The sequence below is a fragment of the Meleagris gallopavo genome, chromosome 6, assembly GCF_000146605.3.
Source record: "Meleagris gallopavo isolate NT-WF06-2002-E0010 breed Aviagen turkey brand Nicholas breeding stock chromosome 6, Turkey_5.1, whole genome shotgun sequence".
In the NCBI taxonomy this organism is placed as follows: Eukaryota; Metazoa; Chordata; class Aves; order Galliformes; family Phasianidae; genus Meleagris; species Meleagris gallopavo.
In genome coordinates, this window is record NC_015016.2 from 40,959,300 (window position 1) to 40,983,120 (window position 23,821).

Sequence of the window (23,821 nt, forward strand, 5' to 3'; positions counted from 1 at the left end):
AACCAATTGATTCAGGTATTCAGGAATAGATTGGTCAGTGATGCTGGTGCTTTTTTAGGTCTTGATCTGATATTTCAGTACGTTTGCTTGGGAAATGCCTGTTGCACTGTAATATTGCTTTAAAAATTTTAGAAGTGTTTCTAAATACTATGTTACTAGTGGCTTAAATTGACCTCCAGAAACTTGTGATTGCTAACTTAAGTACCACTACTTCAGTCACTACAATGGATGAACATCTTTTCTAGATCAGGGTTTCCCTGTTCTTGTACTGCAGCATGCTGTTCTATGGCATAAAACTGGGAATATGTGACATCCTCTAGAACCAATCTAGCAAGATTAAATAGTGGCCCTACAGAGATAGCTCACAAGGCTGCCACACTGTGATTCCCTCTGACTCCTCACTTTTGCCAGCCTGTTGCCAACAGTGGAAAAGCAGATCATGTAGACACTTACTTTAATGCTAATATGTGGGAGGGTATCACTTAGGACTATATATTTTATATATATAATAGCCTTTAGAAATATGTTTGGGTTTTTTTTGAGAGGGAAATTTAAACCTAATAATTGATATCTTTTGTAATAAATACCTTTTCTCTTTATATACCTAACAAAGGCAACCCTAGCTTGCCCAGCTGCTGGGAAGATTTTCTACTGTTAAGCACATATATAATGAAGGATTATGTACAGAACTGTGATTTCTTGTGGTGTGCCACATATTTTACCTGTTTCTTGTCAAAACTTGCAGCACCTGTTTGCATCTGAGCAAAGGGAGGAAATTATCAAAAGTGCAATAGAGCATGCTGGCAACTTCATAGGCATCTCTCTGCGGATAAGGAAAGAATCCTTAGAATTTGAGCAATACTTGAATCTTCGCTTTGGAAAATACAGCAATGATGAATCTATAACATCTTTAGCAGAGTTTGTTGTCCAGAAAATAACACCTAGACACTTGGTAAGGGTTTCACACTTAACTAACTTAGTTTCTCTGAAGTGCTATGAATTCTATCCTAATATATCCTTTTTCTTAAGGAACCTGTGAAAAGAGTACTAGCTCTTACAGAAGCTTGCTTAGTTGAACGGGATCCAGCTACCTATAACATTGTGACTTTGAAACCTTTGGGTGAGGTAAGAGTAAACCTTCTTTAGTAACAGTCTTTCAAGTTGAAGCTCTAACAGTACGATTTGGATGATGCGTATAAGGTATTTACCTTATAAAAATATAAAAATTATAAAAATAACATAACTGTATGAATATGATTCTTCTTTCTAGGTGTTTGCAATAGTATGTGACTGTGAAAATCCCCAGCTTTTCACCATTGAATTTATCAAAGGACAAATTCGGAAATACTCTTCAACAGAAAGGTAACTGGAGTTCCAGTGGATTATGAGTTCAGGTGTTTGTCACTGTAGTGTTATGGAGTTTCAGCCTCCAGAAACTGACCCTTGAAGGTGTTAATGTTTTGTTATTCTAGTGGTCTACCACTCATAAATCAGGATTTGTTACAGGATCCAAAGCTCTACCCTTTACATTCATCTGAACTTCAAGTAAATCTGCTGAAAGTTTTTGAATGATGATGTAAGGATGTACAACAGTTGAAAAAGAAAAGGCTGTTTCTTGTAAACAGTATTGTTCTTTGCTTATTGTTTCTAGATTAGGTTGTAAAGTAAGTGAAAATAAAGGTTATTGAAGTAGAGAGTAATATGAGAACTGTAAAGAAGACAGCTCAAAGGCTCAATGCAGTCTTAGTTGATTCTACTTGAAACAATCAACAGAATATTAGTCCTGAGTGTGGTTGCAGTTTTAATGCAGTGTAATTCTGCTAAGTGAGGTTTTGTGGAAAGGACAAGGAAGAATCAACTTCAGTGCATGTAACACATTCACAGATAATCTAGAGTTGATCCCTTTAGTGAAAGACTGCAGTTGTCTGTAATTGATATAAGACAGTCTGTTCTTACAGTGGAGAAATGTACATTAGAAAGTTAGACTTCTTTCAGAGGTGTCAGTGTTAGCATCACTATTGGTAGAGCATCCAGTAATGCTGCTGTTCATTTTGTTCTTGATTTCTGTTTTGACCATCTTCTTTCTTTTAGCACCACTACTCTGATCTAACTGCTGGCATGTCTTTTTCCCAACCCAGAGATTCCCTCCTAGCTAGTTTGCTGGATGGAGTGAGAGCTTCTGGTAATAGGGATGTCTGTGTGAAAATGACCTCCACACAAAAAGGCCAGCGCTGGGGATTACTCAGTATGCCTGTAGATGAAGAAGTAGAGAGCCTTCATCTGAGGTTTTTGGCTGCTCCTCCAAGTAAGCTGAAGCTTATTACGTTGTTTTATAATGCTCTTTTAATCATCCAGATGCTTAGTCAGATGCTGCATACTTAAATTTTTATCTTCTTCCAGATGGTAACTTTGCAGATGCTGTATTCAGATTCAACGCTAACATTTCCTACAGTGGAGTACTACATGCAGTTACACAGGATGTAAGAACAAATCCTCTGCCCTTCCTCTTAAGATGTTGTTAATGCATAAGTATATTAATAATTCCTACTCCTTAACCAGGGTCTATTCTCAGAAAACAAGGAGAAACTCATTAATAATGCCATAACAGCACTGCTCTCACAAGAAGGAGATATTGCAGCATCTAATGCAGAGCTTGAAAGCCAATTCCAAGCAGTAAGAAGACTGGTGGCTTCAAAAGCAGGCTTCCTTGCCTTTACTCAACTTCCAAAGTAAGTGAGAAGTCTTTTAAGCTTGGAAGCAGTGATAAAAACAGTTGTGAGGGGGGGGAGTTGGGAGGGTTTGAGCTTTTTTTGTCTGACGTTAAAAGGTGAGAATTTGATTTAAGACTCCTTCTGAAAGACTGGAAGGTTGTGCATAACATCATTCCCAGTACTTTAAGGCTGTCATTGGGCTTTTATGTAAATCTAGAATCCTAAGTGGTCACTAGTTTGTGAAGCTGATATTTCTTTCCTAAATACTCTCCCTTAAGGGTCAAATACTATTCAGTGGTCTTTTTTTCCTAGACAAAATACTCCTACAATGCACCTTCATCTGTCCTTGAAGTAGATACTTCAAGCATAAGGAACAGTGTTGATGTCATTACTATCTTCTTCAGTTCAACATTAAATTTTATCTTATGTTATAAGCTGAGCTGTACTCCTGCAGTAATAAGTATAGGCTTCTTGGGGTTTGTCTTAGTTGGCTAACATAAGCAACAGAAAAAAATGTTTAATGTTCTTCTGAAAATGAAATTCTTCACAGCACTTCTGATTTCACATTAATGGCACAACTGAATGATGTGAAGAGTAACATACATAGTCTGAGACCTTTTTAAAAAAAATGTGATTTTTTGTGTGAAGTGTCTTGCATTAATGCTATACAGATATGCCTGATTTTTGTGATTGCACTGCATACTATCAACAGTGAAGTCTAATGTTAATGTTTTCCTACCAAGCAGTACAAAATTTCCATAAACATCAGGGTTTTGGTTTGCCAAATGCAGTGTGAACAGGCTGCTTTTGGTCCACGACTGGACTTTTAACTTAGAAACACTCCTATCTGATCTTGATAGTTTTTGCTTTTTTTTGTCTCTTTCAAAAGGTTTAGAGAACGATTAGGGATGAAGGTTGTGAAGGCCCTCAAAAGGAACAATGATGGAGTAACCCATGCTTCTATTGACATGCTCTGTGCTCTTATGTGTGTAAGTATTAAGTTGTAGTATCTTTCACTTTGTAATATGTGATTTCAAGCTAAAAGCTGTAGAAATAGGGACTGCAGTTCAGCTGGCAATGTGCTCAGACATAAAGTAACTTGAGATAATATTTTCTCGGTACGCTTGGACCCTCAGTAATATGTGTGTGGCTTTTGCATTGTGGCTGTTAATAATTCAGGGTTGAAATGATGATGTTTTGTGAATCTTTTTTTTTTTTTTCTTATAGCCCATGCATGATGACTATGACTTGAGGCAGGAACAGCTGAACAAAGCTTCCCTTCTCTTTTCAAAGAAATTTCTAGAAAATCTGCTGGAGAAATTTAATTCCCATGTGGTAAGTTAGATTTTGAAACCAGCTTCCAGTGTTTTTCGTAATTGCTGTGAAAACAATCATACTTGGCTATATCTTTCAGTGTCCAAGTACCTGGGATTAAATGCAGAAACCATAAAATAGTTTCAGTGTTAAATTACGTCTGTTTGGGTCTGAGCAGGATAGAAATGTAGCTATCTGTACTGAAGAATCCGGGGAATGTCATATAATAAAAAATGTTTGTGTGGTTTAATATGAAAGGCAGGGTGCTCCATGTAACTAAGATGGTAGCATTAACTGGTACTTACTGACTTAAAACGTAGAAAAAGTAATTTGCAATGCACTCATATATGGGATTGTGAATCTTTTGGTATGTTCTAAGAGTCAGTACTGTGTCGTTACTGTGAGTAATATGGCAGTGTTTTTCTGCTAATTCCAGGATCATGGGACAGGTGCTCTAGTAATTAGTTCACTTCTGGACTTCCTGACATTTGCCCTATGTGCTCCGTATAGTGAGACTACTGAAGGGCAGCAGTTTGACATGTTGTTGGAAATGGTGGCAACTAATGGAAGAACACTATTTAAGCTCTTTCAGGTGAGGCTTGGCAATTATTATTCTGCTGTCTGAAATGACTTCAGTCCTGCTACTGCTTAAAATACAGACTTTCCTCTCAGTTTCTTAAAAGGAAACCCTAGTGTTAACTGCTTATAATGCCGAGTATGTATTATCAGACACATTAATTAGTCAGTAAATATGAGTTGTTCTTGCTCTACTGACATTGATTAGTAAGTAAATATGAATTCTAATGTCATTAGAGCAAGAAATTATTCAGTATGATTTTTTTTTTCTGGCTCTACTGAAAAATAAGTCTGTCTAGTGCTCACCTTGTTAGTGTTCTTAAACTTTATCCACCTTAAATTTTTCTGCCTGTTGCTTTGTCTTCTGAAGTTGACTTGAGGGAGTTATTCTATAGTGAATGATGTGCTAAATCATTGCAAAATAAAGTTATCTGAGGTGTGTTTCTGGGGATACCTTAAAATGCAAGTTGTATATTAAGCTAGACCTTCTTCCTGTCAACTTTCTCTGTGAATAACAGTTAGAAGAATTAACTTTTTCAGCAGAAGTCCATCTGATGACTGCTTGACAGAATCTTGTTCAAAGGTGTAGGACTGAAACTCTTCCTAGGGCTAACTTTCACAAAACTTAGATTAATTTTTGCCCGGAGCTGGAGTTAAGAGGATCTATATAGATGAGTTAAGGAGACTGAATCACGTGGATAATGTAGTCTTTGAATTTTGCAGTAATTGTTTTGTCAACTTTCTGTTGTAGCACCCTTCCATGGCAATTGTGAAAGGAGCAGGTTTGGTGATGAAGGCAATAATAGAGGTGAGAGTTCAGCAGTGTTACTTGGAATAGTGTACTAAGTATGCATTGCTTACTTCAGAAGTGCAATCTCAGTGTTGTCTCAACAATAGCTGATGTTAATGTTACATTAGCTTCCCCATTTTTGTGGGGGAGGTTAAAGAACAGAACACTACATTAATTCTGGGTGTTTTGATATAGCAACTTGGTGTATTTTGCACTTGAGAGTTTAAAAGGCATGCAGGTTGGGACACTAGGTAGTGCCTTGCATGTTTTCATACTGCAGTCAAGGTTTGGCTGTTAATATTGTATGTAGCTCAATCACATACCTTAGAACCACTAGACTTGTCCTGCATGTTAAAGAGGGTATCTTAGGGAGAAGCCATATTTGGGGGATTTTTTAAAAATAAATGGCCAGATGGAATGGGAAACTGGAATTTGCAGGCAGCAGTGCTCCAGAGAAAGTTAGTTATGTCAGCCTCTGTTTTTTTTTTTTTTCTTCTTGCTTTAATGAAGGATTTGACTTGGATAGCTTTCATACCAGAGCTATATCATGATGCATGGGCCAAGTCCATAGTTCTGGAGGGGTGCTCATGGTTGTTGTATTGTGACCTTGCTAACTGACTCTCAGCGCTCAGGTCTTAAGTTAGAGCCTCATTGTGTCACAACAGCTTATGCATCTGAATTGCATCTAGTAGTTTCTTGGAATGGAAGTGAATGAACACTTGAAATAGAGATGTTTTAAATCTGCAGGTTTCCACTGATACACCAGATAGTGTTAGCTAAATGTTGCTATATTGTTCTCAGTGACTTTCATCGTTTGAACTAAAGAGGGACATGGCCAAGTAAAAATGGAACAAAAGTGTTGTTTTCAGTTATTCATTGCAGCCAATGTATTTTGGATGAGTGGCTTTTAACCATGTGGCTGTCTAAAACAGAAAGCCCAAGCCATTGTTAGAAATAGTTCCTATCGACCAAATTCAAGCAACAAACAATTAGTGGCTGTCTTTTTCTTTTTTTTTTTTTAATCCTGACTTGCAATTGTAGTGTGAGGATGGTAATTATAAATGTGTAACCGATCTCCTGATCTATCATAGGAGCTGTCTTACATATCTTCACTTATCCAGTTACTGTCCTCATAGATAAAACTACCAGTCATCTGGTCCTTGACTTTACTACAACTCTGATCATTTGCTGTTGAAAACTTGCAGTTAAAACACACTGTAATGTAGCTTCAGGCTTTTAGATATTAGTTGACATAGCTGATGGTCAAGAAGGTCTTGGAACTGTAGACTAAGATAAAAACAGCTTAACTAAGATTCTTTCTCTAGTAATCATCTTGCCCTGTTTCCAAAGGAAGGAGACAAAGAGATTGCTACCAAAATGCAAGATCTTGCCCTCAGTGAAGGTGCCTTACCTCGTCACTTGCACACTGCTATGTTTACAATAAGCACAGATCAGAGGATGCTTACTAATAGGTATGTCAGTCTCACTTGATATATCATGTTTAAAAAGTCTTAAATAATGGCCTAGCTCACACTGGATACACTGGGAGCTCAGGAAAGAATTCTTGCAATCCTTTAGAATGATATTTTCTTCGGCAGATGGAATGCTTAAGTAGAGCAAACTTGACCTGAGACTGCAGCCAAAATGATTTTGTTTCTTTGCCAAACTGGGACTCAGTTGTTCATGAAAAGCTCAAATTTTGTTTTGTTTTGCTTTTCTTGAAAATATTCAGGGAAACAAAAAGCAAGTAGAATATTTTGAATTTGCAAAAAGGCTCAGCTTTATTAGGCAACTGCATAAATCCTAGTATGCATACCTCAGGCATCTTGCATGCAGTTAGTATCAACTATCTTGTCTGAGAGAAGTTGCCACAGCAGAAATTGTTCCATAAATTCAGCAATGAATAAAACTTGAGAGCTCTGAGAGCAGGTCTGAGGGCATGCTGATCAGAATGGGGGAATCAACTGCATTATCACTCCTAATATAAGACTATAGAAGGTATGCACCTTATTGAAGCACTAGAAGTTGCTGAAGCAGTGCAGTAACCAGTGAAACTTGTTGCTGCTCTGTCTTTCAGAAACCCTCCATCATTATACGTTCTGTTTGGAGTTACTTACAATTTGATTTTAAGTAATGCTTTAGTTTAACACATTAGAACCATCGTTAACAAAGATTGGCAGAAAGTGTCAGTTGGCACAGAAGGCAGGCTCCCAGAGGAGGCTATCCTAGCCAATAACTGATGTTATGGACTTCAAGTAGAGCACCTAATAAGAACTTAAATCTAACTGTAACTTAAGAGCAACTGGATAAACTTACACCTAAATTAGATGTTTAGTTTCTGCTCTATTGCTCAAGTGTTCTTTTAGGACTAGATCAAAAAGCATGTGCTGCTACTGTTCCACTAACTTCACTAGAATTTCTTAAAGCCAACACATCAAAGCATGCTGAGCATCTACTTGAATTGGAACAATATATTGCTTTGTGCTCTTACGCACTTAAGACCACAAACCTCTTGCTCATCTTCATTTCACCAGCATGGTAAGGGTATAGATTTCTGTAGTTTATGAAGCTATATAAAATACTAACTTGCAGGATTTTTTTATCTCAATGACTTTTTTCAGGCAGCTAAGTAGACATTTGGTTGGCCTTTGGACAGCTGAGAACAAAACTGCTATGAACCTGCTGAAACGTATTTTGGTGAGTAAAAATGGAATATAGACAGTAAAATCTGCTGCAGTATTAGGAAATTTGGGATATGCTATAGTTAAAACATCTGCTTTTCCATCGGGGAGGGATGTTCAGCCAGCAAGCCCAGCAGTCTGGCATCTATTTGAAGGATACTGATGGGTTGTATAAAACACCTAAGATTCGTATATTACTCTCCAGCCACTCTTAAAAAATAAAAAATAAAAAATAAAAAATAATGTTCAACACAATAGTGTCTGACTTTATTGATTGAAAGAACAAAAATGTGGGTGATGTGGTAAACAATGGTCCCTAGTGCTTAATGCTTGTAAGGGTTAAAGCAACAGTTCTGCTTATGCTTTCAGGCCTTTCTAGCTTTGGTTGCTTATAACTCTGCTAAATTTGTATATTGGCTGATACTTCCTGTGTTGTTTCATTCTTGCAACTTTTCAGAGAAGTTCTTTAAGTTGCTTCAGTGAAACTAGTTTATCAAGTAGTGTTGTAAGGAATTAAATCTGGAGAAATTATGCTTAGAATAACTGGTATTTTTAATTTTTATCTTTGGCAAAGTGGGCTGTCCTTTTTCTTGGTTATTGACTTCCAGAAAGCTTAGTCAAATGAGAAAATTGTCTCTAATGTCATGTGTCCATACGAGAGGTCGTGCCACGGGTCCTTCTCAGTGTTCATCTGCCTCAGTACTACTGTAGGATCTCCTCTTTCTGCAGTCCTCAGCTTCAACAAGCTTTCTCTTAAGAAATGGGATATAGGCAAAAGAGCTCTTTTGTACCTAAGCTTAATTACTTGTCTGTTGAGGATGGTAGCTTTTCACTAACACAAACCAAAAGCTGCTGCAGCTTTACATACAGGGTTTAGACAGAATATTCATCCTGTTTTGAAGTTTTCTATTTTAAAGAAAGCATTTTGTTGTCTACTGTAATGTTTTTCAGTTCCTTCAGCTGCAGGTGTGTTCACTCTGGTTTTAAATGTTTTTAAGCCACCAGGTTTGCTGGCATACCTTGACAGTACTGATCCTGTTCCTGAAAAAGATGCTGATAGGATGCATGTTAGAGATAACTTAAAAATCGCAACTGTAAGTAAATGCACCTGTCTTGCCTTCTGCATTCTCCACATGTGTAGTCCTAGTGATTTTTTTTTTTTAATGCAGAAATTTAAATATTGCACTGATTTGCATCTAACGTTATTTGCAGCTGCAGGTTTATTAACTAATGGTATTTATTCTGCAGGATCAATATGGCAAGTTTAATAAAGTGCCAGAGTGGCAGAGACTAGCTGGAAAAGCTGCTAAAGAAGTTGAAAAATTTGCCAAAGAGAAAGTGGATTTAGTCTTGATGCACTGGCGAGACAGAATGGGAATAGCTCAAAAAGAGGTAAAAATACTTAAAGCTCTCTCCTACAGCAACTTTACTAAGCATAGGGAGGAACATCGCCATCTCCATGAAATGATAGGAAAACTTCTAGTAATAGACATGTGGACATATGAGAAATTTCATTCTTCTGCTTCTGTTTACTAAATTCTGACTCTTACTAGTCTTCATCTTTTGTTAGAAATGGGTTCTACAAAGAATGTAGTCAACAAATGCATTTGGAATATAGATTAAGCTTTAACTTGTTCTTGTTTTAGTGCATCTTACCAAACTGCAGTGCAGCTTATGTGCATCTCTTCCATTTTTAATTATACTGGAGAATAGGAAATTCTTTGAAACGTAGCAAAAACATCTATAACTTCTTCCAAATATAGCCAAACAGTTGTTTACTTCTGAAATGATGTGCTTTGTATGTGGTGGGACCTACTTGAAGCTTAATACTGCCTTGTATTGCATTCCAACAATACAAATTCTTTATCAGTTGAACTTCACTGAAGGCTGACAAAGCTGCACAGCAAGTCAAGTATTTCAGTGCTTAAATTACAAAAGATTATGTATAAAACTAAGTTTAGCATTGTAGTGATATGTGGTTGCTTTGATCTGAAACTATAATTGAGTGTAGGAGGTCTCCTTTTTCTCATTATTCTATTTTTGTGTTCTGTGCGACAGACTTTGAATCATGAGGTGTTCCCCTTAACTTTCTTTAGTCTCATGACTAAACTTGTTTTTGCGCATTCTGGAAATTGAAGCAATCTACCATTCCTTTCTTATAAGGAAGGATGGAAAGAGCAGTGGAATGTGAAGTACTGATCACACCAGTCTTCGTACTTGATCTGTTGCAACGCTAAGCTTGAACGTGGGAAATCCTTAACTTCCTAAAATGTTGCTGACGCTTGATGTGTGATGAGGTGCAGAATTTTGATAGATACTCTGCAGAATAATACTGAACTAGGATCAAAGCAAAGCATGAATGGAAAAAGTGGAAAATGGCAACGTAAAGATGAATTACACTTCAGGATGTTTTGCAGTATTAATCTCAGCAAACATCTTTAAGCACCTTGTCTGTATACTGAGCTTAAGTGATTGATTGCTTTTCAGTCCAGGGTTCTGAGCTATTGAATTTTACATATATGCAACTGTAGCTTTGAAAGGGTACTAGCAAGTTTGTTATTACCACCTTGAATTAGTTCAACGATTGTGACTTGTTAAACATTCCTTTTTTCTTTTCTTCCAACTTGCCATTAAAATCAGGACAGAAATAATATGGTGAGTCTGTGTATCTCAGCCATGCGTGTGAATTATGTTGCTCAGACTCTTGTTTGCATGTAGTACATAACATTGATTTAATGCTTGAGCAAACTAGGGAACCTTTCAGCAGCCAAGTCGGGTTTGAGATGTATTAATGTGACTTACCTTAATTACTTTCTTTCAAGAACTAAGTAGTCTTCTGGCGTCTTCTGGCGTTTTCTCCAGAAGTCAGATTTGGAACTTCTGGTCGTGGATTATTATTATTATTATTATTTTATTTTTTTTTGGAAGCCGTTTTCAAAGCTTTGCTTGCCTGTTTAGCTCAGCATTAACAGTACTGTTGTCTTGCATGGTTAAATTAAGTGGTCAGTATTTAAGCATACTGACTTATGCTGGTAATCTTGCTAGCACTGAGACTGCTTTGGTGGTGGGAGCTAAGCTTTTCTCAGTGAGAGAGAACTTGCTTTTAAACAACTGACTTGTGAAAGAGCTGAAAGTTTCTCTAGCATGATTTAGTGTAGTGTAAATAACACTTGTGAAAGTCTATTACTGTTGCGTACTGGAAAGAGAGCTTATTAATGAGGCTTAACTTAAAGTACAGCTTTAGAAGGAATAAAAACCCCAGCTTATTTATTTTAAAGGGAAAACGTGGATTCTCTGTTATTGTTAATTTCTTAAATTTGGCTTTTTTGCAGAATGTTATTCAAAAGCCAGTGATACTAAGGAAACGACGGCAAAGAATAAAAATAGAAGCAAACTGGGATCTCTTTTACTACAGGTAAAATACTGAAATTAATATGGTGGGAGTCTGATTCAACTTTTATCTGGATGGATATTTTTAATATCTGCTGAATGCCTGTGGATTGCTTCCAATTGTTGCCTGCTTTGAAATGGTGTATGTGCTTAATAACAGAAACTTGCAAAATTGTAAGATAGGTAAGGGGAAGGGAAATTTGAAAGCTTCTCTAATATTATCAAGCTACATCTTTTATTACTTCATGAATCAAAAAGGGATCAACAAGCTACAGGTGCAGGTCTCCATGATGCTGAAGGCTAAAGCAAAGTTTTACAAAACATTACAATATACTAATATTGTAGAATGTTGATGCATCAACTTGTACGCTCATTGGTAACCTATTAACTTGAATAAAAATGAACTTAAGGCTGAAGGGGAGAAAACCTTTGTATATTGGGTTCTAAATAATGTCACAAGTTCTAAATGTAGCTTGCTTATCTGTGAGTTCTTACAACCATCAAAGTTTAAAAGGGAGGGACCTCCATCTGGGGGAAAAAAAAGTGAACATCATTTTTTTTTTGGCTGGGAGTGTTGTGAAATGGATTAGTAAAGCTGACTGTTCAACAGACTTAAGTGTTTGGTGCTTGATGTTTCAAAGCATCAAATTATGTGCTTTGTCTCTAAATAAATACTCTGTGAAAGGAGGATTCACATCCTCCTGATTGTGTATTCAAGTAGTGCTCTCAGCCAGTCTCTAGATCCAAACATTTTCTTTAAACTGTCACTGAACAGCATCTTCTGACTGTCTTGTGGCATCTGACATATCAACTTTTTCTCCTGCATAAACTGTTCTTCTTGGTCAAAATGTACACAAGCTGTGTGCTTTTTTTGCTGCTTTGGGTGGTTGTTCATTTCTAGCCCTTCCTGATATACAGTGAACAGCTTGCAAATACCCAGTTCATCAGCTGCATGCAGATAACTGAGCTAAAAGAGAGAAAATAAATAATGTGCTTTAGATGTCCATGACAATGAAAACAGTATAAAAGCAAATGACTGTAATTTTTCTAATGAACTAGAGACTGCTACTCAGTGCCTTCTAATTAAGATTCGGTAATGCTAGCCTTCTCTGTCTTGCTAGCTGATTCTTGTCTGACTTTCAGATGATGTTTGAGGAGTTTAAACTTTGTAACTTCTTTCCTAGATTTCTTCAGGATCATGCTAGATCAAACTTGATTTGGAACTTCAAAACACGGGAAGAACTCAGAGATACTCTTGAATCTGAAATGAGAGCATTTAATATTGACAGAGAACTTGGTAGTGCTAGTGTTATCTCGTGGAACCATCAGGAGTTTGAGGTAAATGACTCTCTGTTGGAGAACTTGCATTGTAAAATATGGCTAATTAAAATGTCACTTTTTTGTTTCTAGCTGCCTGAGTACATGTTGTGTTGAAAGTCCCTGACTGCAAGCTACAATTCTTCTGGGGTTATAGAATAAACTGCCAGAATTTGAGGCTATGGATGGGTGGTATTGTCTGTTGTCAGGCTGAAGAGGTTTCAGTCTTGCTAAGTGACAAGTGACACCTTAAAGATAAATTATACTTGCATAAGAGGAATGAAGGCAAGTTGGTATGATGCTTTTGCCACACTTGTTGTCGTACTTGGTTTTGAGTGTTCATGAGACTTGTCTTGGGTAGTTCTGTGAGCCACTTCTTGCTTGCAAGTTTCTAGTCTTAATTACTCTAGGAGCACAGAGATATGGTGGAAATAAAGTACTGACCTGTCAAACCATGAAGTGGGTATGTGGTTAAAACCATGTTGCTCAGTAGATTATAGATTGAAGATTTTTCACATTCTAGGAATAGCAGTACTTGAAGTCAGAATAGCATTGCAGGCTCCTGTTAAGGGATTGATATAGTCCTAATTTAGCTTTCTCAAAACAGCTTGTCAGATGTTTACTAGCATGTTACTGGAAAACATTTCCTCTACTCTGCTTTTGTGTAAGTACTGTTTTGGTCTGTAGAGATTTGTGCATGTAACGTGTAATATAAAGCGAAACACAATCGCACTTGAATTCAAGTATAAGGTATTCATAGATACTGCCAATACCAACGTTGTCACAACTTTCATGTTAAAATTTGAGCAGGGGCGAAATAAGTAAAACTGCTGCTTTTGAGAAATTCTCAGATGTCATATGAGTATCAGATCTGTTAGAATAGTCATCAAAGTGGAAGAACTACTGTAGGACTGCATGTATCCCCATCACACCAGACTGAGTAGCTAAATTTGGGTTTGTATTGCATCCTTCAGTTATGGGTCAGAAGCAGGCACAGCAGTATCTGTTATCTCAACTCCAGCCTCTGCACTTGCAGAGGTGCTAACTGGGGCAGAATCAAAAGCTCAGATTTGAAGCTTTAAAACAGACTTTCCATACGCACTTTGTGCTCCTTCTGTGGCTTGTGCTACTGGAATGTATTGCTTAGCATTCTTGCAGTTACCGCCCAGAATATTCTGAGACTGACTTGATGGGGAATCCTGCAGTGTGGTCTTAAAACAGCTGCTCCTTTATGCTTGCTGTTTAAATCAACACCGTCAAACCACGCTCTTAAGTATTTCAGCTAGCTCACGTAGTGATGACAGAGGCTACTCTGCCAGCTGTGGAATACGTCACTTTGCAAAGAGAGCTGTGGTCTGAAGTTGCTCTGGAAGGTTGCTTGTTACTGACACCTCATCATATTGTGTCCTATCACTTAATCTGTACGTCACTGTTATGAGGCCACAAAAAGTTGTCTGCAAATGGTAGATAGGAACAACTACTGCAGTGAGTGGCTTGTGGTAGTTAGTTAGCTCTGAATTAGGTGCTTGCCAAATGCTTAAACCATTAAACAGCAAGGCATATGGATAAGATGTAATATAATTGTCCTAAAGTTAATGATGGTTCTCATTATGCAATTTTACTTCAGTTTCTCTGTGTGTATTCTGATGCATCTAAACTTTAATTACCTAGTATAATATCAAGTATTGCTGGCGATTAAGTGATGCTGGGTTTCATACTTGTAGTAACATTGAGTAAAATATCTTGCAGTGCAGTAACTGCTTATTAAAGCTTGACTCATTGAATATATCATGTTATCCAAGTTACTAAAAATACTGATGTTAGATGCAAGTTAGTTAAAGACTGGAAGCTGGAATTTCAGTGACATCAGATACTTCATTTGTTCAGAGCAGCAACAGTTGAGCTTAATTAAGCTTTTTATTTTTAGATGTATACTTTAACCACAGATTTGCAAATGGTTTTAATCTTTCTCAGATTATAGGAAATGCATTAATGTATATGCAAGCAAAAACCTAACAGAGAGCATTTTTTTTTTTGTTCACTGAGTAACCTGTTTTATGTTATAGGTAAAATATGAGTGCCTTTCTGAGGAAATAAAAATAGGGGATTACTATTTGAGATTGTTACTGGAAGAAGATGAAACTGAAGAGAGTGGAGCAATCAAAAAATCGTGAGTTATTACTAAAACCTTATCTTACTCTGAAGTCTGTTTTTCTTTTCTAAAACCTCTTCTCTTTCATAGATATGAATTCTTCAATGAGCTCTACCATCGCTTCCTGCTTACTCCAAAAGTAAATATGAAATGCCTATGTCTGCAGGCGTTGGCCATTGTTTATGGAAGATGTCATGAAGAAATAGGACCGTTTTCAGATACTAAATATATTGTTGGGATGTTAGAACGGGTAAGAGTTATGTAAAACAATGTGAAACAGTAGTTTATATATAGCTAGTCCAGCATATGCTGAGATTCTTCAAGTTGCTGTGAAATTTGAAGCGAGCACAAGAAACAGAGCTTCTAAGAGGATGACCTTGTTCCAGGTCATATTTGGAAATGCTGACTTTAAGAATAATGGCAACAACCTCAGACTTAATGAAATGGTACCTTAGATGGACACATGCTATGGATTGTATTTTCATGGTAGCTGCTTTGGCCATTCAGTGTGTCTGCTGAATCATGTTTGACAACATTTGCAAAAATACATCTCCATGTAGTCTGAAGAAGGGGGTTTTTTGCTCACATCAGTTTGGGTTTTAGATATGGCTTATACTTAAATATGTATATAGATATTATATCACTTAGATATAAGTGTAACTGAACCAGTCTCATATTTTGCCTTGATTCTTGATAGTGCAAAAAAGACGATGGTAGATAGGAACAAGACTTCTCAATTTCAGTAGCAGAAAGCTGTGCGTAAATAATGCATTTAATAATCAGTAGTATTATTTGGGGCAGGAAAAAAGTAAATGGGTCTTTGTGGGCACAACTGTATTGATTCTTGAAGGTAACTTCTCATATCCTATTAAACACTGATTTGTTCTCTTCTGCTGCAATAGTGCACTGATAGGCTTGAGCGGGATAGACTGATACTGTTTCTCAACAAGTTGATCCTTAATAAGGTAAGGTACCCTTGTACACTTAACAGTTCATGGGTCTTTCAGCTGTATAATTTGGGCTGAAGTAGTCGTTCAGGTTTAACTTTAAGAAAAAATCAGATCTCAAAGCAGGCTTTAAAGCTGTGTATTCTGGGTCATGGTAACTGTTGTTTATTGGTGAGAAAACTGAAGGAAATATGTAGGTATTCTCGTGGTCATACTATCCTGGGAATTTTAGCTAATGCTTTAACTTTCCTCACAATAGATTCTTGGATAAAACTGTTCAGTACTTGTAAAAACTCTTATCTAGAAAATGATTTTGTTAACTCAGTTCATCTATCAACAGAAAAATGTGAAGGACCTTATGGATTCAAATGGAATTAGAATCCTTGTGGATCTGCTCACTCTAGCACATCTTCACACAAGCAGAGCTACAGTACCTCTGCAGGTATGCAGCCTTTGTTTCTTACTGTTCATATATTGCTTTGCTAAAATGACAACACTTAAAAAATAAAAAATAAAAAAAAAAATCAGTGTTTTTGTTAAATTTCCTGTGGAAATGTGATAGTTGCACTGAAGCTGATCTTACCGATTTCTAGAGCAACGTGATTGAGGCAGCGCCTGATATGAAGAGGGAGAGTGAGAAAGAATGGTACTTTGGCAATGCTGACAAAGAAAGGAGTGGTCCTTACAGCTTTCAAGAGGTATTTATTTGCTTCTGACTCAAATTTGATGGAAGAAATTTCCATCTGGATGATGGGGCATTGTGCCAAGAACCAGGTCTGCTAAAGATATAGAGGATGTGCAACCAAAGACCTAGTTGTGAAACAAATACTGATATAACAGTTATTACAGCAATTGTCTGTTGTAACCTACAGCTTCTGTTACATAAATTCTTAGTTCATCTTAAGGGGCAAATCTTAGTTCTCTGTGGTTGGAACTCTCTTTACAGTACTGCAGTAACTGGGTACCTCAAGTGACTTGGCTCTTCTAACCTAAAAGTTGTAGGTCTCTTTCCTGTCTGACTGGGTGAGTGGAAAGAGAAATAGGGACGTGGATGAGTTCTTGGTTTTGTTTTTTGTTTTGTTTTGTTTTAAATAAAAATAGAAAAATACAGTGAACTGCCTATGTCTAAATTCTCCAGAAAAAGCCTCGATCCGTTCTGTTAAAATAGCATTCACTCTGACATCTCAGTCACTCTTCCCAATAGCAGATGAAAGCTTTAAATGCCTTTGGCGATACTGTCTATCATTTTGTGCCCCGATTTTGCAGTGACTAATCTGTCTACATTTCCTTCATATTTACTAACTGGTTTTGTTAGAATTCATGGAACTGTGGAAGAGTCTGCCATTCTGAATGCGTGAATCAACTAAATTGTCTCTTATCTTGCAATAGATGCAGGAACTGTGGGATAGTGGAAAGTTGACTTCAAAAACACGTTGCTGGGCTCAAGGTATGGATGGCTGGCGACCACTACAAGTCATTCCTCAGCTGAAGTGGTGCTTGCTTGCCAGTGGCCAGGCTGTGTTGAATGAGACTGACCTTGCTACCCTTATACTCAACATGCTCATCACAATGTGTGGATATTTTCCCAGCAGGTAAACACTAATTTTCAGCTGAAGTGGTTAACTGTCTTGCAGACATATAAATGCAAGTTCTGTCTTCAAGTTTTTCTTAGAACCCAAGTAGTATGTTAATGAACAGTATTAAAGATCCTTTTAGTATTAGTAATTAGTCCTGTGGTTAAGTAGTTTCTAAATGAAACAGTACTAATATTGTGATAAGAACTGCAAGAATCTATGCACAAGCTTTGTACGTTCCTAATGCACAACAACAAAGCCTTGTTCTGACTGACAGGCTCTTACTTAACTTGGAAGTAAAGTGTCTTTGATGTATAGTATTAAACTACACTTAGAACGTCCAATTAAAAAAAAAAAAAACCCAACAACTTAGAATTACACTGAATCTGATTTGAATAGCTTGATACTAATGGCTTAATAAGGTTCTTCACTGTTGCTGGAGTGAAGACATGTCTGCTTAATGCATTACCAACTTATTTTTTTAGAGATCAAGACAATGCTATTATAAGGCCCTTGCCTAGAGTGAAGAGACTCCTGTCAGATAGTACTTGCCTTCCTCATATCACTCAGGTAATCAACTGTCCAAAAATACATGGAAATGAGTAAAAGCCTGACTTTGAACTTGTTAGTTTTTGTATGAAGTATTCCTTAAATGAAATTTTGAAGTTGAATTACTTGTCCTGAAACTTGATTGGTTAAAACTGGAATTTTTGGTAGGTAATTTGAATTACTTGGGCAGCTAATGTAAATGCTCATGTTCTTTGATTTCAGTTGCTGCTGACTTTTGATCCTATACTTGTGGAAAAAGTTGCTATATTGTTGTTTCATGTCATGCAAGATAATCCTCAGTTACCTCGTTTCTATTTAAGTGGAGTATTCTTCTTTATCATGATGTACACGGGTTCCAATGTGCTTCCTATTGCAAGGTGAGGAAAAAGAATAACTTAAAATGCCTTTTGACCAGTTCTACTTGAAATGGCTACTGCTCTAAACACTCCTGGGGGTGTTTTGTTAGAACCAATGTGAGACTGCTGGCAAAAGCTCTCTTCTAAACGAATCATTACCACACAGTCAGGTCAGCTGCTAACAACATTAATTGCTTATGACCCTGCCAGGGAGGGAAGTGTTGTCTTGTTCCATCTATGAAATGATGCAGGAAGGAGTTTGTAGGGAAAGGCTGTCTCTATCAGCTTCTGTTTTCAATTGTTTTTATGGGGAAGAAACAAGATTTTGGGAACAAGGCCTTTAAACTACAGTGGTGAACATTAGGCAATACTTAAACATGGAAATACTCAGTGGGGTTCCCAAGATTTTCATGGATTTCTTTCAGATTCATTCAGTGGTTATTGTTACTCTTTTATTTTGAAGAAAATGTGTGGCCAGCTGGATTATATTGCTCTGCTTATCTTTCAAAGGTGCTTTAAGTATCAATGAAAACAAAAAATACTATTTATTTTCTAGGTTTTTGAAATATGCACATACAAAGCAAGCCTTCAAGTCTGAAGAAGTGAGTAAATTATAAAAAATAATCTCCTGTTTCCAAGTGGTTTTGCAAGTGACCTGTGGCTGCTTCAACAGTACTTCATGCTTTTCTTCTCAGTTCTTAAGAATTGGAAGGGAGTTCATTAAGTTCATTAAGAATCTGTAAAGGAGAGGTGGGGGTTGGGTCTTCCAGATCTGGAGTTGGTTAGGAAAGCTGAATTCAGATTAAATTTGAGATGACAGTGTTGTGTTTTTTCATAGACGAAAAGTCAAGATATAGTTCAAAGAAGTATTCTTGGACATGTTCTTCCTGAAGCAATGGTGTGTTACTTGGAAAATTATGAGCCAGAAAAATTTTCAGAGATATTTCTTGGGGAATTTGACACTCCAGAAGCAATTTGGAGCAATGAAATGAGGTAACCTTTTCTTTTTTTCTGTCAGAGGGATGAATCTGAACAACTACATCTCATGCTGAATAGGTCTTAGTTTTAACTTCTCTGAAATCTAAAATAGCTGTTTTCCATGTCTGTACTGCATGCCTTTTTTGCTTTTGCGTGGGCAGTATCCTGTGCTTCTATCAAAAATAACAGGCAAGGAGATTGGCAGAAAGAAGGGAAATTTTTTTTTTCGGTGAACATCTGACATTGTTTGACATCTATCTGTGACTTACTTGAGTTCCTTTCCTGTGTGGAGAATACACTACCTCTGCAGGCTGCGTTATACTTGTGTTCATTTACTACTATCACCTGTCTAGGAGAGTCAACTCTAATGTCACAGTAAATTCTGAAGGTATTGGATAGAGAGATTGAGGGAGGAAAAATGTCACTTTGGGTTATTTTTCAATAGCTTCATGACAGAATAGAACAATGGTCCCTTCCATAACTTGGCATACAACTTGGGGAAATCTTTCTATTAGAAGTCGTTGAATGCACTTCAACAGTAACCATATTTTGAGACTGTGCTTGGCTTTGTAACTTTCAGACGTCTTATGATAGAGAAGATTGCTGCTCATCTTGCTGATTTCACTCCTCGCCTTCAAAGCAATACAAGGGCACTCTACCAATACTGTCCTATCCCAGTTATCAACTACCCACAACTGGAAAATGAACTGTTCTGTAATATTTATTACCTCAAGCATCTTTGTGATACACTGAGATTTCCAGACTGGCCAATTAAAGATCCAGTAAGTAAGAATTTTAGAACCCATTCAGTTCTTGTTCTTTCACACTCATAATGGGATTTGTAACATCAGGTGAAATCAAGTAAGGAAATCAAGTGCCACATCTGTTGGAAATAAATAATTAATCCTGTCTTTTCAATAAATAAGCAAACAGGTTAAACATTCCTTTATCTTAAAACAGAATAGACCTCATGCTATGTAGCAGCCAAAGGTTAACCAGTTCTTGTAGTGGCTTTGAAAAACAAACAAAAAAAACATCCAACTTCAGTGTTTCAGTGAATCTCAGCTGATGGGGGGTGGAAAACATTTCTTAGTTCTTATTTGTCTGTGCCGTAGAGGAAACTGAGAAGCTTGATACTAACTGAATTGATAAGATCTTCATATAGTTAGCAGTCTAGTCAATTTCTCTTATGCAGTTTTATGGTTCTTGAAATAATTCACAGCTGCTTATCATTTAAATGCCTCTCCCTCTTCTATTATGACTCTTCTATAAACACATAGGCACTCTAAATCTTGAATAAGATGTAGCACTGCAGTGAAGCAAAGTCTTGTTCCCTTACCTGACTGGAGGGAGAACCATAATTATTAACAATAAAAAGATGAGGTAAATAATCTCTGACTTCAGGGTGATGTGAGATAGGGATATCTTTACAGCAAAGTGCAGCTTTAATAAAGATATGTACTGCATTGAGTATTAATGAAATGCTAATAAACTGTAATTATTTAGATCAAACTTCTGAAAGACACGCTCGAAGCCTGGAAGAAGGAGGTAGAAAAGAAGCCACCTACCATGTCAATAGATGATGCTTATGAAGTTCTTAACCTTCCCAGAGGACAAGGACAGTAAGTTGTTTGCAATGTATAAAGTTGTATGTAACTAGACTTGAATAACTTCTGTACAGTGAACAAACTGAAGCTTATCTCAGTACTTGCAACCAGTTACTGGTTCCAGTTCAGTTATATCTTGTACCCATGTCTTAAACAATGGAAGATTGCTTTTTTCTGAGATACAGAGCATTGAAAATCCAGCTCTCTTTGAGAGAATAACTATGAAATGTTCAGATGAACTGAAACTGGAAAAAGTGCTTTGAACTGTTCCTTAACTTTCTCTAGGCTATTCTACATGGTGAATATTAGACTAAGGCATATTAAGCAGAGAATAAAGCAGAATCTGAATATGCTCAAAGTAGAACTCTGTTTCTCTAATCTTCCTTCCTTCCACCTGCCAAATCTTGTCCTTTTTCTTGATGATAGCAGTGGAATTTCTTACTCAGTACCTTGCCACTTGTTTTTAACTTCAGGCCTCTAGAAGAAAAATACCACTATTTTGTAGTAGTGCATTAAGAGCTGTACACTTACTACAAGTTATGAACTCAGACATCCAGACTTCTAACTTTTATCACTAACAGCTCATTTATATTCTTTTTATAAAATACTTTTATAAGTAACTTTAGTAACTTTAAGTTCCTTCTGGTTAGTATATCTGAACAAGAGGTGCTGAAATTTCCGTTTTGTGGCTGCATGATTTCCTGGTCAGTTGAGGTGATGGAGCGGGATTCTCAAATTGAAAGCCTTGTTGTTTTCACTTAATTTTGGGGACTACTGTTAATAGTGTTTTGAGAATTCAGGCTTGGTTTTTTTTGATGTTATTTGGTGTAATGGGATTTGTTTTCTGACAGGCATGAGGAAAGCAAGATCAGGAAAGCTTATTTCAGGCTGGCCCAAAAATATCACCCAGACAAGAATCCAGAAGGCAGGGTATGTATAACTAATACTAATAAATGGGGACAGATTCTGCTGTTTTAAGAGTTCTTACTGTCCACTTTAATTTTCTATCTGCCTCTTACACATTGTATCTTTATTCGTATTACAGGATTCCAGTTGGTATTGCAGATGAGTGATTGAACTGATATTGTTTAGCAAATGTTAAGATTCTCACAGTAAACTCTTGTATAATCAGATCAAACCACATCTCAGAAAGCATCTAGTTTAAACAATTACTCTGCATGTAAAGAAGCGAATAGCTCACTTTCAAAAACACTGAGTCTTCTGCCCATTCTTACTATCAATTAAACTTCATTTTCTTGTAACACAGGCTTAGTTTTAGTCTTTTTCCTATAGTGGGGTTAAGAAAATAGAAGAAAACTCAACTGTAAACAAGTGTTCTTGAGGTTATTCAGAATATTTTTCTGAAGCATAATAAGGCAACAAAACCAGAATAGCGGCTGGTGGATGTTTTGTTTTACCTGCATACAAATTGAGCTGTAGACTTGCAGTAATTTGGAAGTTGTTACCTTTATTTGCAGGACATGTTTGAGAAAGTTAATAAGGCATACGAGTTTCTATGCACAAAGTCTGCCAAAGTAATAGATGGGCCAGATCCTGAAAACATCATTTTGATTTTGAAAACTCAAAGCATCCTCTTCAACAGGCATAAGGAAGGTAGGCATGCTATCTCAGAAGAATGTTTTAAATTCATTTCTTTAATGGACGTTGTGGTCAGCTTTAACCTTCAAAGTTCTTTAGTCTGCTTTCTGTTGATGTAGTTTCTTGCTTGCCACAGCATTATGTCAGCTTGGTAGTGGGCTTCACAGTAGGACTTCTTTCCACGAAATAAAATTCCTAATTAAACCTAATTAGAAAAAGCTTAAGTCATTTTTGAAATTCTCTGCTCCAGAAGTAATCAGTTTGAATCTTCCTCCATACATAACTGAGACTAACTTTCTGTCTATTCAGAAAGGTCCTCACTAGCACTGAGTAAGTAGACAACAGATTCTGGGTATATCTGAGATTTCTTGCTTTAATAACCACAAAAGTGTAATCATGCAGAAATTCTGACTGGAGTTCCCTGAAGGGTAAGCTGTAACACCACCTCTTTCAGGGCCTGAACGAGAGAGAGGGGTATGGCTTGAGTACCCTAATCCCAGCTCTTTTATCTCTGCTGGCTTCCAAAGTATTGAAAAATAAAACTATTTAAAACAGAATTGCTGTGCCAAACAAATGGGACCTTACATGCTCCTTCTGAAACCCTAAGACAATCCTGGCTTAGGGAAGACTAATAGCAAAGCTGAACAGATGTTTTCCTGGAGATGGACATTATTTGGAAAGCTATTAGCCTGGGGGCTTTGTGAGCTGTAGTTAAGTCTTTTTACCTTGAAGTATTTCTTTTAGCGAATCTGTCCCTTATATTTTGTCAGTTTCCACTCAGCATGAACAATGTGATGTGTCAGGAAGTCGGACTGTGTGGGCTGCTCCCTCTTATTCTGGTTTTCCTAAGTGTTGGTTTTCTTTGACTCTCGGTCTTTACATGCTCATATATGTTCCACTGATAAGTATGTTATGGTTTAAATGGCATAAACTCTGCCTATATGTAATCTTCAAGACCTTTCTTTTTTTCAGAGCTGAAACCTTACAAGTATGCAGGCTATCCTATGCTGATTAAGACTATTACCATTGAAACATCAGATGACCTCTTGTTTTCCAAAGAATCTCCTCTGTTGCCTGCTGCCACAGAACTTGCTTTCCATACAGTCAATTGTTCAGCATTAAATGCAGAAGAACTGCGAAGAGAAAATGGAATGGAGGTAGATTGAAAGAAACTTATGAAGGTGGTTTTGTTGGTTTTAAGTCTTTTAGATTCCTCAGTGCAAAGGTCATCAGATATATTAAGGGATCATTCTTGAGACCTAGTTGCATTTGTACATATT

General features: G+C 37.0%; 1 protein-coding gene across 2 annotated transcripts in view; it reads left to right on the forward strand.

The window, feature by feature from the left end:
* The window catches only part of DNAJC13 (DnaJ heat shock protein family (Hsp40) member C13), a 52,649-nt gene that overhangs the window by 12,731 nt on the left and 16,097 nt on the right, over positions 1-23,821 (forward strand). Inside the window, exons 7-38 of one of the 2 annotated variants that reach the window (XM_019616558.2) lie at positions 746-952; positions 1,030-1,125; positions 1,271-1,362; positions 2,139-2,305; positions 2,401-2,480; positions 2,560-2,729; positions 3,601-3,700; positions 3,939-4,046; positions 4,462-4,617; positions 5,353-5,409; positions 6,742-6,863; positions 8,013-8,088; positions 9,071-9,166; positions 9,321-9,464; positions 10,713-10,727; positions 11,405-11,487; positions 12,647-12,800; positions 14,846-14,949; positions 15,022-15,181; positions 15,834-15,896; positions 16,219-16,320; positions 16,472-16,576; positions 17,268-17,470; positions 17,938-18,022; positions 18,224-18,378; positions 18,914-18,959; positions 19,196-19,350; positions 19,916-20,117; positions 20,842-20,957; positions 21,794-21,872; positions 22,421-22,556; positions 23,514-23,698. In XM_019616558.2, coding sequence (XP_019472103.1) covers positions 746-952; positions 1,030-1,125; positions 1,271-1,362; positions 2,139-2,305; positions 2,401-2,480; positions 2,560-2,729; positions 3,601-3,700; positions 3,939-4,046; positions 4,462-4,617; positions 5,353-5,409; positions 6,742-6,863; positions 8,013-8,088; positions 9,071-9,166; positions 9,321-9,464; positions 10,713-10,727; positions 11,405-11,487; positions 12,647-12,800; positions 14,846-14,949; positions 15,022-15,181; positions 15,834-15,896; positions 16,219-16,320; positions 16,472-16,576; positions 17,268-17,470; positions 17,938-18,022; positions 18,224-18,378; positions 18,914-18,959; positions 19,196-19,350; positions 19,916-20,117; positions 20,842-20,957; positions 21,794-21,872; positions 22,421-22,556; positions 23,514-23,698 — 3,819 coding nt within the window. The remainder of the gene's footprint in view (positions 1-745; positions 953-1,029; positions 1,126-1,270; positions 1,363-2,138; positions 2,306-2,400; positions 2,481-2,559; positions 2,730-3,600; positions 3,701-3,938; positions 4,047-4,461; positions 4,618-5,352; positions 5,410-6,741; positions 6,864-8,012; positions 8,089-9,070; positions 9,167-9,320; positions 9,465-10,712; positions 10,728-11,404; positions 11,488-12,646; positions 12,801-14,845; positions 14,950-15,021; positions 15,182-15,833; positions 15,897-16,218; positions 16,321-16,471; positions 16,577-17,267; positions 17,471-17,937; positions 18,023-18,223; positions 18,379-18,913; positions 18,960-19,195; positions 19,351-19,915; positions 20,118-20,841; positions 20,958-21,793; positions 21,873-22,420; positions 22,557-23,513; positions 23,699-23,821) is intronic. The other variant, XM_031553962.1, reaches the window with a different exon arrangement.